The 16,863-nt window shown below is 33.3% G+C and overlaps 1 protein-coding gene across 1 annotated transcript in view; it reads left to right on the top strand.

The window, feature by feature from the left end:
• Positions 1-16,863, top strand: part of LOC132111255 (1-phosphatidylinositol 4,5-bisphosphate phosphodiesterase beta-1-like) — an 84,984-nt gene that overhangs the window by 22,904 nt on the left and 45,217 nt on the right. The window contains exons 4-7 of the mRNA XM_059518400.1: positions 13,445-13,585; positions 13,701-13,780; positions 15,088-15,141; positions 15,219-15,294. Of these exons, the coding sequence (XP_059374383.1) occupies positions 13,445-13,585; positions 13,701-13,780; positions 15,088-15,141; positions 15,219-15,294 (351 nt within the window). The remainder of the gene's footprint in view (positions 1-13,444; positions 13,586-13,700; positions 13,781-15,087; positions 15,142-15,218; positions 15,295-16,863) is intronic.

The following is a 16,863-nucleotide window of genomic DNA, read 5'->3' as shown; positions in this document are numbered from 1 at the left end:
ATTCTTATTAGTTCGTAAAGGCACATCAATCAGATCGATTGAATTATTATATATATATATTACAAATATCTGGGAAAGCAGGAGGCCGATAGCTTTAAAACTTAATGCTGACAGCAAACGAGAGAGTATTGTTAAATGTAATGTAAAAATCTAGTTTTTGATGTTGTTTTCCCGCACTGTTGCAGTATGTGGTCTTAGCTCAGTTTTCAGGAGTTTCCCTGTTTAACTACGAGGTGTCAGATTCACTGAATAAAGGTTTTCTACAAAACAATACTTGCCTGCTGGTTTAATTTCTGAATGACACCTGATTATTTCTTACTTATATTACTGCAACTTTTGTTTAAGCAACATTTATTCATTGAGCATTTGCTATTGTCCAAAGCCAAGTATGAATGAGGTTAATAATGCATGCGTTTTATTTATTAACTCCGCATTTTTCCAAAGCAAAATAAATAATCAGTTATTAGAAACCAACAGTATTAGCATCACCGCATCACTACAGCAGTACGTGTCTGAACTCCAGATCTAATGCATCTCGCTTGTTTTAATTGCTTATTAGTGACATGAAAAGGCTTCGCTCGGCGCCAGGCTGACTCTCATTATGCTTCAGGTCGTTCTCTCGTCTTTGGTGGTTGAAAGCGATCCAGTGAGCTCAAAGCCAGTGATTCTGGTCAGAGAAGATGCGCCGTGGCCCTTCACTTTGATACGACATGGTTCGGTTAAATTCGGCTCCCAAAGGCAGCGAGGTCTTGATGCATGTTACCATAGAAACTCTGGTGGAAAGGCTCCCTGTATGTGACTGGAGCCAAAGGCACTGGAGCTAATGAGGTTGCGAGAAAGGGCATCCAACATGGCGAGGAGCCTCGCGGAGGACAAGGTGACAACAATGACAACAGCGGCTCTCCAGCGCGCCCGCGGCCCAGAGACGCTGACTCATCTGATTTAAAACCTCCTCCTCAACAGCTCTGCCATCATCAGAGAGAATATGCATTTCACTGCATTCTTTCCAGGCCCAAAGAGAGAAAGCTTTGGTGATTATCACAGATGTAGGTGGACTGACGCTTTTGTTGAGAACCCTTGTTGGTGGTGTTTGCTAGAGAAAGCCTCAGTAATGCTATTCGGTGAATTGGACAAACACACCTAGTTTGCACCATTTGTTCTGATTCTGTTTCTTGTAAAAAAAAAGTTTTGCATGAGTGTGTAAAAAGCACCAGGTTTGCAGTACTTCTGTGTCAGGCTGCGTATTTTGTCCAAAAATGTGTAATTGTATATCAGTGTGACTCTAAAATTAAAGTTATATTAATGACGAAGCAAATTGTTGATTGATATATATATATATATATATATATATATATATATTAAAAATTTAAGTTTTCATTTAGCCAAAAACCGAAACCAAAAATAGTTTATTTAATTATCAGTTAATCACATTTATTTAATAATCAACACTCAAATACAAACTGAGTTGAATATAAACATTTAAATTGCACATGCAAGTTCATTTAATAATCGATGTATTAATCACATTTATTTAAATATCAGTGCAGTTGTTTCCACTCCAGTTTGTTGTTGAAATATGAACATTTAAATGGTGACTTTAATAAAAACATGCTTTCATGACATATTTATTCAAACATACATTAAATAAATAATGCAACAACCTATTAAATATAATAAATATGTAGTTATATATTTCAGCTGCTGCTGAAATGTAATTGACAATAAGTAAATAAATAAATAGTAATCATAATATATATATATATATATATATATATATATATATATAATTAGATATTAGATAAAATAGAAAGCAGCTAGCAACCCTAGGAGGTGTTGAGATGATGTCAGTGGTTTTTGTGATTATGCTGCAGAAAGCGATGGTTTTTCAGTCAGGAATATTGTTTATTACAGGCAGTGCTGGATTCCTGAAGACGGAGAGAGAAATGAACAGAGGTCTCCGTGCACAGGAGAGCTGTAATATATGCAGGTGTGCAGATAAATCTAAATCCAATTTATTTTCCTCTCAGCAGGACCTTACATTTTTCCGGCATCCTGCAGAGGATACAAAACTAGATTTGCATGAAACAAGCACATGTGAGAGAATTCCAGACTGCACGTGAGGATACAGTACAGTAATATATATATATATATATATATATATATATATATATATATATATATATATATATATATATATATATTAGTACAATATTTGTATAGTACAAAATTATTTTTTTACAACAAATTGCTTGTTTTATTTCATATTTTTATTAAATGAAAATCATAATAAAACTCATTATTAATATTTTAGTCATGTGGTATAGATCAAAAACAATGTGAATATATTACATATAAAAAAAATAAAAACTTTTATTACTATTTAGAATCCAACAGTATTTCCACATGACAATATGTTTTATAGTACTGTAATATATTTACAATAAATTTCACATTTTATTATATTGTTATTGATTTATATGTAGTATTTTGTATTGTAGTATTTTAACAAAATATTTATATTTATTTATCTATATATTTATTATATTATAATTTATTGATGAACCTAATAAAACTCATTATTATTATTATTATTATTATTATTTTCTAGCTATTATATAGATCAAAATGTAAATGAAATTTCAATTGGAAAACAATATATATTTTTTATTTTTGTTTTACATTTTTAAATTCACTTTATGCTCATAGAATACGATTCTTGATGTTTTGAGGAAAATTAAGAAATTTAGATGTAAATATTTGTATTGTAAATTTACATTTGTCCTATAAAATTAAAAAGTACATATATTTTCTTTTGAAGTATATTTTTAAAGTACAATAGTATTTTAGTTTTTTACAAAATAATTTTATTTTTATTTAATAATAATTAAGAATAAGAATAAAACTCATAATTATTATTAATATTTTCTACTAATATTGAATGGCTCAAAACAGTAAATGAAAACTTAAGTGGAAAGATTTTTTTTTTCATTTTACAGAACGCAGTAAGAGATGGTTTAATGTTTGAAAATAAAGAAATGAAGATGTGAATATTAGTATTGTTATTTTTTTACATTTATTATATAAATAAATATGTTTTTTACATAATATTTACATTTATTTTATATTTTTATTAAATTATTTTATTTAATATATATATATGTGTATGTGTATATATATATATATATATATATATATATATATATATATATATATATATATATATATATATGTATATATATATATATATATATATATATATATATATATATATATATATATATATATATATATATATATATATGTGTGTATATTTCAAGTATTTCCACAAATTGTTTAGCCCCAAAAGGTTTTTCCACTTTACCTCAAAAATCACCCCAGTCTTTCTAGAATGGTTAATTCTTTCTAAATCCCAGCATTTCTGCAACAAACAAGAACTTTTTTTTTCATGAATTTTTACGTTAAAAAGCATCATTAAAATGTATTGTAAAAGATAATACATGCATTATGTTTAGTGCACATTTTCATACAGAAAAAAGAAAATGGAATGAATATAATCATGCAGTAAGCTGGGTTATTTCCAGGCTTGATCTTTTTTTAGTACCAATCTCACACCCATCTGTCCGGCTGACACAGAACTCTCCTTTTAAAGAGTCCATTTAATATTCAATAACTGCATGTATTATTCATGTGCTATTCAGAGCTTGTGTCTGCAGTACACACATTGGCTTTCACTTATGAACCTGTGTCGTCTGTCATGCTGTCGGAGGAAAGCACTTTAAATAAAAGTCTAACAGTATTCTGGCTGCAGGGGCCCCAGGGGCCAAAACCAGTCATGAGTTATGAGGAATACGAGAAGATCCTGCTGCAAACAGAGCTGGAATGAGTCTCTTCACTGCAGAACATCACTGGAACATGCACAGACAATATTAGAATAAAATTGTTTTATTATTACAAATATTTTTCTATCTTTACCCATGGAAAAACTATATATATATATGTGTGTGTGTATATATATATATATATATATATATATATATATATATATATATATTATGATTAAACTTTTAAAATCAAGGAAATATCAATATTGTAATTTTGCAGTTATAATTTTAATAAAAAAGAAGTTTATATAATTTGTATACTTTATTTTATAGTGAAATATTACAATATTAATGTCTCTTTTTATTTTTTTTTTATTTTTTTTATTTTTTAGTATTTTATTTTTCTGCAATAATATTTTATTTAATATATTTGTGTTTAATACATTTATTTTATTTTATTTATTTAATAATAATAATAATAATAATAATAATAATAATAGCCAAAATTATATATTTATATATATATATATTTTTTTAAATACACAATAGGTTTTATTTTACAGTAACATATTGCATTAATAATATCTCTTATTGAGTTTTAGGTTTTGTTTTATTAGTATTTTAATTAAATAATGATATAATAAATAAATAAATAAAAATAATAGTTGAATTGATGATATTTTAGTTGTTCGGTTCTTTAAGAATCTCCCCACCGAACGGGGCATCAGGAGAGGACACGTTGTTATGACTTGTTGTGGTTTTTTATTTAAACTGATTGATTTTCCACAAAAAGCATATTTATCCACAAATAGCAGGTTATAAACCTATTGAAATAGAAAGGCTATGGTGTAAACAACAATATTAGCCACATTGACATACATAATACACCATAAATTCTGAAATATACTAACATGATTATAAATGTCAATATAATCAGCAATTATATTATGATATAATTAGTGTTTAAAATTCAATTATTAAACAAAGCACATATCTCTAAACACAGAAATACACAATCAATGTAAAACACATCAAACCAATAGCCCAAAACCACAAAGGTGTATGTTGGTCTAAAGTGAATACAGTGATTGTAATTTTAAATAATGACACTGTGCATAGCAATCCATTAGCAATGTAAAGCGATTGACTACATTACCCATCCAGCACCACAACCAGGAAGTAGCTTATGTAACAGTGAAACGCTCCAAATTCAAATATTTATTAGAATATAGGATATTATCGAGCCGACAGCGTTAAACATTATGAGCTTGACTGCAGCTTCCATGCCCACACTGTCCCATTCTTGGCAGCTTTGTCCTCTACGGATGCTTCCCATAAGGTATTTAAGTACCTGTGTAAGTCTTGTAGGGCTGGTTTAGCTCCAATGAAATTAGTTCCCCTATCTGACCACAACTTTCTGGGATGGCCTCTCAATGCCACAAAGCAAGAATAAGCTTGGAGAAAGCTCTCGGATGATTGGTTATCAACGAGGTCCACATGAACTGCCCTTGATGCCATACAACAGAACACTATGCCCCAAACTTTTTTTCCTGTTCTTTTCTTGACAGCATCCTTGATTTCAAAGGGGCCAAAAAGGTCAAGTGTAGTATACTCAAATGGGTTAGCACGCTGTGAGCATTCTGGTGGCAGATCACTCATCATCTGCTGACACATCTTCCCTTTCAGTTTGCGACATATCATACAGTCATTCACAACTTTCTTTACTATTCTCCTCCCTTGCATAACCCATGCTTTTCTCCTGGTGCGCAGAAGCGTGGCTGCAACACCTTCATGGTTCTCGTTGTGAGCTTCTCTTGACAGAAGCGTTGCAAAGCCATGAACGAAATGGAATTAAAGGAACAGCTGCTCCATCTTGTTTCCAGGACTGGATTTGTCCTCCACAGAGAAGGATTCCAGTATTCTCGTCTTTGTGGACCACCAAGCGGTTTAATGTTGAGTCCAGGAACTGACTACCCTCTTGGGCTGCAAGGACCAAGTCTTTGAAGGCTTGCGCTCTTTCCTTAGTAGACAGGATAGAGTGGTTTGCCTCCCACTTTGATAAGTCAGGAGTCTGGCATTTTCTCAGCCAGGTTTCCACGAGTCCAGGCAATGGAACCACAATGCTTGGACAAAGAACTGAAGCGCTGAAGTTCCACAAGGCACACTAGTCCAATTGCCCAGGGCCTTCTCTGTCTGTCTGCCACTGATGTCGCACCCGGGACAGCTGGTGATGTTGCTTGGTTCACTCCATCATACTTAAGGTCCGCCTTGACATCAGGCCCACTGAGGCCAGTTCTTCCTTTAGACTGGGCCCTGGTGACCACTGCTGAGAAGGCTTTCCGCTGAAGTTTTCCCACATCTTCAGCAGCAGTAATCTCACTGCCCATCTTTATAGGCCAGTCGGTCTTGGGTAATTTCAGGAATTCAGGGCCTTGTTGCCACTCTGACCCTTTGTCAAGTTCCTCAGGAGTCGCACCTCTAGTGAGTATGTCAGCAATGTTTCGTCTGCCTTCAATCCACCTCCAATCTTCCACATGTCCGGCTTTCTGAATCTCACCGATTCGATTAGCGAAAAAGGTCTGGAAGCTGTAGCTGTCCTTTTGGATGGCTGCCAGGATTGTTTGGCTGTCCACAAAGTGAATCCATTGCTCGACTTTAATGTGACAGTGCTTCTCAAAATACTTTTTTTAGGCGGGTAGCGAATACCGCACCACAGAGTTCCGCCTTGATCACATCTCCCTTTTGGTCGAGAGGGGTGAGTTTAGCCTTGGATTTCACAGACTTCACTACAACCTTATCTCGAGTCTCCCACCGCAGGTAGAGTATGGCTCCATAGGAGGATTCACTTCCATCTGAGAACGTGATCCCAGTTGGTGGACCTATGGCTCCAGGCGGCGTAAGGCTTCTCTCAAACCTTACCCGGCCAAGTCTCACGAATTCTTCAAAGAGCGTTATTGAGGCTTCTCTGAGTTTTAGTGAGAGAGGGGTATCCCATGTGTCTTTAGATGGGTTATCCTTGCCAGCTTCCTGGAATGATTCTCTTACCAACATCACTCCCTTCTGCTTGGCTGGTGAGACAAGACCAACCGGGTCGTATAATGCGGCTATCTGGCTAAGAAGTATGCGTCGAGTAAGGGGATTTGGTGTTCCTTTCCAGATATCCTCCATACACAGATTAACTCCTGTCCTCATTTTCCCTCTATTCTTAGAGAAGTTGATAGAAGTCAGCAACCGAAGCTTGTCTGTTTCAGGTTCGTAGCCGACCCCAAGCGCTTTGTTCTCCCCATCATTCATTTGATTGGGCAGTACCAGGGTCCTGCGTAGAGTTGCTTCAGCAAGGGGCTCCACTTCTCCCAATTTGGTGTGACAGAACCCGCGGTCTGAGGAAGAAGCCTCCTGGTTTCAAAATCTCCTCCACCCCTTTGATGATCCTTTCCAGAGTCTTGAGGTCATCGTGTGAGGTCAGGATATCATCCACATAGCTGTCCTCAATTAGAACTCGTCGTTCTTCAATCATATCAACAATCTGAGGAAGATTTGCTGTCTCCTTCATTGCAACTTGGGCGATACATCCTGCGGGTTTATCATAAACATCAGACCACAAATAAGATTTTATCAACGTGACCAACGTAACAGTTATCAAGTATACAAACTCCACACATACATAGCGGCAGTACAGCAGTAGCACAACAAACAAACAAACTTAAACCACAGCTCAATGTAGAGAAACAACAGCTTACCGGTGGCGCATCTCTCCTGACGAGACAACATGTCAAACCTAATACTCCCTTCTGCATATAGCCCGTGCTTATTAAGTACTGGATTCCAACATACGGCTTTTACTGGTCCACGTTTCAATTCTTGACTGCCCGTGCTTTAATCAGGTAAGTGAACCTCCCACTTATTTACCTGTGTTAGATTGCTGTTAAACACCCGTGACGTAGTAAACCCTACAATAGTATTTGTTTTTATTTTACAGATCAATATATATTAATATAATAGATAGATTAATATATATTTTGTTTTTATTTAGTATTTCATTGTTTTTTAATTAGTATAAATTAATCATCATTTCTCTGCGATCTTCTGGCGCCTCATGTATAAAACTTTGCGTAGATTATATCCTTAAAGTGTGCGTACGCACATAAGGCAGAATTTGCATATGCACAAAAGTTTTCAGATTTATAAACTGTACGTACGCCAGAATCTGCGCAAGGTTCACTTTATAAATCACAATTATCTGAATATTGTGCGCAGGTGCACGTGCTTATAGCTTACCCCAATCTCCTCCCAAAATAACCATATTTGGAGGTTAAGACCACCTATTTTGAATATGTATGATCTCCCTGCATATTAATACGACCGATAATTGTCATTGATCTGTTTGGCTAAAAATGGAAGAACAGAAACGAAAAGCAAAAAAAAGAAACTTCACCGACTGCGAGATGACGGTACTGCTGTCTGTGGAGGTGGAGGGCCGAAAAAAAAGTTTTATTTGGTGGGCTCTCTGCGGGCATTTCAAATAAAAGAAAGATATTAGAATGGGAGCAAGTAACAGAAGCAGTCAATGCTGTTACCTCGGTGCCTCGCACAGTCCAAGAGACCAAAAAAAAAAATGGTCTGACTTAAAAGTAGTCGTAAAAAAAAGAATATGTGCACACAGGCGCAGTGTCGTAACAACTGGAGGTGATCAAGGAATCCCTGACCTCTCAGCCTTTGATGCAAGGGTGGGTGCGATTATAGGGGACACAGGATTAAGTGGAGTTTTTCCAGAATTCCAAGGTGATACGGATGTAATTTGCGGCGACGATGGTGTAAGTAATTGATTTATCTACACATTATATACGTTTTTGTCTGTTTAAAATTCTGCTTTTTTATTGTGGATAACTTAAATCAATCAATTCAAATTCCGTGGAAGTGGAAAGTCCTAAAATATCCAAGTGACAAATCTAGCAATAGATGCAGCTGCCCTTAAGATATACGTATATTAAAATATATTAAAATAGTCGATTTTCCTGTTTATTCATATGCTAAAAATGCACCGGCATCTTGTGTGCCTCCACCAACGTCCAGTGTGCCGCCATCATCAAATGCCCAAGCAACCCCATCCTGTGCGCAATCCAGTGCATCATCATCATCATCATCATCCTTTGTGCCACCGCCGAGCGCTGGTAACTCAAGGCGTGTACTGACGGAAGAAGTCATGCAGACCCAACGTCACATGGTTCATGCTGTTAATGCGGTGTGTTCCGAACTGAAAGAAATAAAAACAATTTTGTCAGAAATAAGTGGTTCACTTAAAGAACTTGTGAAAAAATAAAAAGTTTGAATTCACTTGCCTTTTTACATTCCATTTATTACATTTATACGCCGCTGTATTGCCATAGCATTATGCACTGCATCAGGAGGGCCAGGGTCGGGTTCATTATCTTCAGTATGGGCGTTCGATGGAAAAGGTATACCATTCTATTGAGCAATGTTGTCCAACACTGCGCAAGCCACCACAATGCGGCAAACCTTTGTAGGGCTGTACAATACTGTGCCACCAGACCTATCCAAGCACCTCCAGCATCCTTTTAGCAGACCAATAGTGCGTTCGACCACTGAACGCGTCGGGCAATGCTTCTCGTTATAACGCCATTCTTGTTCGGTTTGGGGTCTAGTTAGTAAAGTTAGCAGCCACGTTCTAAGGGGATAACCACTGTCTCCTGAGAGGTAAAACATTAACAATTTTTTTTTTAAGAAAATTATATTAGAAATTTAAAATTATAAAACAGGCCCCAGGTCTGTAGATCCTTCAGTGAGCATCTGCGGGGGTTTTTCTCGTCTGTTTTATGGTGTAACAGCTGAAAATCGTGCATTCATGAGCACTTATTGACTTGGACAACGTCACTTACAGAAATATACAAGCACATTCTTGATGGTCAGCATTTAAATATGTTTACAGAAATATATGGTGTGTTTAATAATGTTTTTAATCTTTTTATAGTGTCATTGGCATCTTCCTCAGAGCAGCTGTTCAGCTGAATCATGATGATTTAAGATCCAATTTAATCACCAAGATTTACATAATTTACAAATGCAGATTCTGTAGGTGCAAACAGCATGACGGACATGCAAATTATGGTTATATTTCACCCCAAAATTTAAATGAGCTGAAAATGTGTTCACCCTCAGGCCATCAAGGACATACAGAAGATTTGGAAAAATTGTTCCATTTTTGGAGAACATGCATCACTGTCTGACCCCTGGATGCTCAGCAGTGAATGGGTGCCGTCAAAATAGGAGTCCAAAGAGCTGATAAAAACATCACAATAATCCACAAGTATTCACACCACTCCAGTCCATCAGTTAATGTCTTGAGAAGTGATGTTTCTAACTAAAATATGAGTCTACAATCCATAATAACGCTTCCTCCAGTGAAAAATTGTTCTGGTCTGAATCAGGAGAGAAATCTGCACAGATCAAGCAGCTTTTAAACAGCTCGAAACAAACATGTGGGTAGATTTTGATGTGAAAGACAACAAGAGATTGACATTTTCACTGGAGGAAGCGTTATTATGGATTATGGACTCATATGTTAGCCGGAAGCATCAGTTTAATGTTATAAATGTCTGAATTTGTTTCTTTTGACTTCTCAAGACATTAACTGATGGACTGGAGTGGTGTGGATTATTGTGATGTTTTTATCAGCTGTTTGGACTCTCATTCTGATGGCACCCATTCACTGCATTACATATTACATTACACAAGTAAAAGTGGTTGCAAATGGCATCTTAATTGCTGTATTTATGCTTTCGGGGGAAATAAAAGGAAACAGATTCATCGATGTACTCTTTTCTGGGTGTGATGGTCTATTCAGTGTTTTCACATCTTTCTGATTGAATGAAATATTAATGAGCAATATTTAGAAATAGATCTAAATGCTAGTTTGGAGCGAGACATTGGTGGCGCCGATCAATTATTTGGCCCCTCAAGTAGCATGAAGACAATTGAAGCTATAATATTACTCATTGAAACGCCACTGAAATTAGCGAAGGCTTCCGAAGCTCTGATGCATTTAGACTCTGTGATAGCCTGCTTTTCCCCTGGGTGTGTTGTTTCTTGAGTGACATCCGGAACTGATAAAACATTTGACTGTTCTTGATGAAAAACCATCGGGTGTCTTCTTTTTCCATTTGTTGTTAGAGATGTGTTCATGTGCACTTTGGGTTTTCACTCGTCCTCATGCAAACATCCAGAAGTGTTCAGCAGCGGGAGTGATTTCACGCTTGATTATGTTTGTTCAATTTGTTGGAATTGGGATTAATACGTCTTCTGAAAGCTGAATAAATGATCTCTCCATTGATGTATGGTTTGTTAGGAGGACAATATTTGGCCGCGATACAATTAAGAATCTAAAAAGTTCTTAGCAATGCATATTACCAATCGAAATTTACATTTTGATATATTTACGGTAGAAAATTTACAAACTATCTTCATGGAACATGATCTTTACTTAATATCCTAATGATTTTTGCAATTCAGTAAAAATCTATAATTCTGACCCATGCAATGTATTTTTGGTTATTGCTACAAATATCCCCCAGAGACTTTAGACTGGCTTTGTGCTGCAGGGTCACATTTGTCTGCCGTGGCATGGATTGTACTTGCACATTATGCACATTTCATGTTAATATTAATATATCTTTCATTTCTTGGTTAGTTTTGTATATATATATATATATATATATATATATATATATATATATATATATATATATATATATATATATATATATATATATATATATATATATATATATATATATATATATATATATATATATATATATTTTGGTATATTTAAAAAAGAGTCCAGTGTAAAATCTCGGTCATGAAGTTATTTCAGTAAAAGCAAAATGAATTAAATGAATTAATTTATGTATATTTTTTTTTCTATAAAAAAAAATAAATAAACAAAAACCTTTGTATTAAATGTAAAATCTGGGTCCTGAATTTAGTTCAATGAAAGCAAAATTTTTATTTATTTATTTTATTTAATACATTTTATTTTTGATTGCTTTCACATGATAAAAAAATTAAGTAAATATAACAAAAGCAAAATGTAGGTATATTTGTTTGTTTGATGGTTTATTTAGTTCTTCTTTTCAGATTTACTTACATATTTATTTGAATATTAATGTCATTGTTCTAATTATTTTGTATTATAAAAAAAGTTTATAAAATGAACTTATAATGTTTTAATGTGAAATATTGGTCTTGAAGCAATTTCAATAAAAGCAAAAATTATGAAGAATAAATTGCAAATCGAATTTGCTTACACTCACTCACACACATGCACACACATACACACACACACACACACACACATACACAAACACACATATATATATATATTCATTTTTACTGTATTTAAATGCATATCTTGTTATATTTTTTCAATTTGTTGTCGGTGACATGTTCATGTGCTCTTTGCTCGCTCGTTGTCAATCATCCAGCTGTTTTTCAGGCTTGATTATATTTGTTAAAGCATTGGTTCTGCTGTGTTGAAGATGGCTCTCACAGATCAGCGCTTGATTGGAGTGTCGTTGCGTTGGCTTTAATTAGCCGCTGAAAGACAAACACACACCTGTTGCACAGCTGCATGAGCTTCCGAGAGAAACACTTGTTGAACGAATAAAAGAAACCAGAGAGGCTTCCTTCCCGATGAACACTTTCAGCTACAGACGCAAAAGCTCTTTTGGCTGAAAATCAGCTCCACATTGCAGCTCATTCTGGCCAACAAACACCCACTCAGACAGGAACAGAGCATCTGACCGACGCACATTCTTACAGTCCAGGTTTACAAGAAACAATTAGCATGGGCATATGCATTTCATATTTCATGTTTGATTATTTTAGTATGTAAAAAAAAGTATCCAATGTAAAAACTGGGTCTTGACGTAATTTCAATAAAAGCAAAATTGAGGTAGAATTTATTTACTTTTTTATTTACTTTACAGGGAAACAACTGAGAGTTAATTCAACACAAAAATGTATAGAATTGCATGTTTCATTTATTTATCAATTCATGCATTTATACACACATAATTGCAATATATTTTTCTATCTATTTATAAGTTTATTTTCTTTTTTAGCATTCTAAAGTAATTTTAATAATAATTATATATATTTTTTTCTGTATATCAATCTATCCATGTATATTTATTTATATGAATACATTTCATTTTTCAATTTTTTTTAAGTGAGTCATGTAATATTAATAAAAGTAACATTTAATGAATTGATTACTTTGTGTATTTTAGATGAAATCAACAGAGTTTCAATTTCAGCACAAATTAGCTAAAATTGTGTGTTATTTATTTAATACATTACATTTCAAATTCAAATGCTGGTCCTGAAGTAATTTCAATAAAAGCAAAAAATATGTTTCTTTTGTATGATATAAAAGCGTTATGTCCGGTGTGTGTATTAGATTAGATGCATTAGATGTTGTTTCTTCATCAGCAGCAGCAGGTGTTTCTCACGGGAAGAGATCGCAGCAGTCTTAAAGAGGCTTTACAGGCTTATTCTGCCATGTTTTATGGCGGCGTGGCTTCATTATTGTGCTTTTCCCTCAGGAAGCGAAGCTGCGGGAGCTGCTGGATGTGGGGAATCTGGTGGGACGGATAGAGAACCGGATGCTGACGGTGGTGACGGGACACGATATGGTCAACATCCAGTACCTCAACTTCATGGCCTTCCAAGAAGACGTCGCCAAGGTGTTTTACTGCCTCTGAACATTTCATCATGATATTTCTTGTGCAGCATGCATCCTAGTCAGGATACTTGACCGGAATTGTTTTAATGAAAATGCCTTTTGTGTTTGTGCTAAAGGAGTGGGCAGATGAGCTCTTCAGTCTGGCGTCTAACCTGCTCGCTCAAAACATGGACCGGGAGTCCTCTCTGGAGAAAGCGTGAGTACCTGATGACGTTTATATGTGCCTGTTTCCATCATCACATGATTTTCTTTTAGTTTAAGAGTCATTGTCAGGAAGCAGTACCAGATTTTAAAAGAATGCAACACTTCACTGAAAGCCTTGTATAATTTATAATGCATTGCAGGGTATTCATAACGTACTGTATTTTATAATGCGTTTTATAATAATTATAACCAAAGTTAAAATGCATTATAAGGTTTGTTTGTCATGTGATTTAATGCATTGTACTTTATAAAGGTGCAACAATTTAAAAATATATATTACAATGTTTTATAACTGTGGTTAAGATCATACAGTGCATTATAAGGTGCATTACAAGGCATAGTTAATACATTAAAACTACGTTTATAATGCATTATATATAAAAGCTATAAGCAAAGCATTACAGAATTAGCTTGTATTAATTAATTAATATTATTCTTAAATCAATATAATTAATCTTCTTTAATTAATTCATTGGTACTTTAATTTTTTATATTTATTTATTGATTTGTTTGTTTTTTTGTGAACTAACACTTTAAAACAGGCCATTTAATTTTATTGTAAAATAACTGTTAATTTCAATAAAATACAAATTTAGATCTTCTTTGTGTGATTGTCTGTTTTTAATCTTTTATATGTTTTTATCTTTTATCTGTGCATTTTAAACGAATTTCCTGAACTAATTATAAGTATTAAAATATTAATCAATCAATTAATTAACATATCAGTATTTTTTTTAATTTTTTTTTGTTTGGTTATTTTTGGATGATGAGTAACATTTTGTGATCAGTGTAAAATCTGTGTCCCCAAGTAACTTTGAATTGTATTTATTTAGTTAGTTAGTTAGTATATACTTTTTAAAATCTAATTATATATATTTATATTAATATCAACTTATTTTTCATGTTAGTTATCTTATTTAGCATTTTGCCTATTTTTATATAAAATAAAAAAGTTTTTTTATTTCTCTATTATTTATTTATTATTATATTTTTCATTAATTAATTAATTTATTTATTCATACATTGTTTGTATCTATTCATCTGTTTTTTTATTTTTTTTATTTTATACATTTTTTATTATTATTATTATTTTTTTGTGTATTTCTTATCTATTTATTTTAAATAAATTTATATATATTTTTTTTTAAATCAATTTTTCTGTCTATATCTATTTATCCACTTATTTAATTATTTGTGTACTGGTGATGAATAGGAATTATATTTATATTTCTGTATCTATAACACAATCAGTAAGTGTTTCCTGAGAATGACTGATGTAGTTATTTTTTTTATCACCAGCTTCACGAGACTCAAGCTGCAGATGAATCAAGACGGTCGAATCCCAGTGAAACAGTAAGACGCCCTCCGTCTCATGATGAAGCAGAACGTGATCAGATCTGAATCGTCCTCGTGTTTCTGTCTCTCTGCAGCTTCTTCCGCTTGTTCTCGACGGACCGGAAGCGCGTGGAGACGGCGCTGGAGAGCTGCAATCTTCCGGCCGGCCGGGTGAGCATATGTTCGGCGAATCGCTCCAGAATCCCGCTGGCAGACAGGAAGACCTCATGTTTCCACAGGAAGTCAATTTGTGGGTTTTACCAAAATCGTGTGCTTTCGGCACGCCGCTTGACAAACGATATCTCACGTTATTACTTCCAGAATCAAAGGGAGTCTGTTTGTTTGCCTCATCGTATTGTAAAGGTTGAACATTGAACACATCTCAAAATCAATAATGTTAAAAAAGTGTTTAACTAATCAGAAATATGGTGTTATTTGTCAAATTTTATTGTGAAGAGGAAAACCCCTTGAGATGTAACATCTCGTTTTCGAGGAGACCTCAATTTCTGATTAGTTTGACTCACATTTATTTATTAATTTTTCATTTATTTATTCTTTCAATTTTCTATTATTTATCTTTTATTTATGTGTTTGTTTTTATGTTACTTTTAAAAATAAAGTAACATTTTAACAAGTAACATTAACAAGTAACATTAACACTTTTAAAATAATTCTATGCATATATTTATTTATACATTGTTTTTATCTCTTTATTTGTTTTTATTTGTAGCTATTTATAAAAAAATTTAATTTGTCTATTATTTATTTCTTTATTTATTATTATATTTTTAATTAATTTATTTATTAATTTATTCATACATTGTTTGTATCTATTCATCTGTTTTTTATTTGTTTATTTTATCAATTTTGTTTTATTATTTTATTTTATTTAGGTTTTTTCCCATTTTAATCCATATTTATTTATCTATTTATTTCTTTTCACTTATATCTATTTATTAGTTTTTTTTTATTTGTATATTATTTATTTATTTATTATTATATTTTTAATTTATTTATTTATTCATACATTGTTTGTCATCTGTTTTTTATTTAATTTTTTTTATAAATTTTGTTTTATCATTTTATTTCGTTTAATCCATATTTATTTATCTATTTATTTATTTTTACCTGTGTACTTTTTTGTTTATTTTATACTGATTTTTACTGATTTTTAGTTTTTAATCTGTTTATTTATTTGTCCAAATTTTCATTTTATTTATTTATTTATTTATTTATTTATACTCCTTTGTTTTAGCTGTTTATCTGCTTTTTTTCACTCCCAGGATCAAGGGGAGTCTATTTGTTTGCTTAATCATTTTACAGGAAATCTAAAGGTTGAATGTTGAACACCGGGAGATTTTCTAAATCCATAATGTTAAAAGACCTCGAGAGAGTCAGGAGAGCAAGTGTGTAACTGCTGAGAAATCATCACGACCTCCGCCTCTGACTCACTCACATTCACATCCTTTCATCTGTTTTCTTCTTCTTTGTTTGCTGCTTTTATATTTTGACCACCAAAGCACTAATGAGCCAGCATGAGACTGAAGACTCGTTGTTATTGTTATATGTTACTGTATTTCATGGTTACAATTTATTTTACAGTATGTGTACTTACAGTGTTCTTACCCAAGAAAATAGTGGGTAGTGTAAGGTAACTACATTTACATTTACATTACATTTATTCATTTAGCAGACGCTTTTATCCAAAGCGACTTACAAATGAGGACAGTGGAAGCAATC

Source organism: Carassius carassius, chromosome 31 (assembly GCF_963082965.1).
Source record: "Carassius carassius chromosome 31, fCarCar2.1, whole genome shotgun sequence".
In the NCBI taxonomy this organism is placed as follows: domain Eukaryota; kingdom Metazoa; phylum Chordata; class Actinopteri; order Cypriniformes; family Cyprinidae; genus Carassius; species Carassius carassius.
Note: the sequence above shows the minus strand (reverse complement) of the source record. Positions and strands in the feature narration are given on the sequence as shown.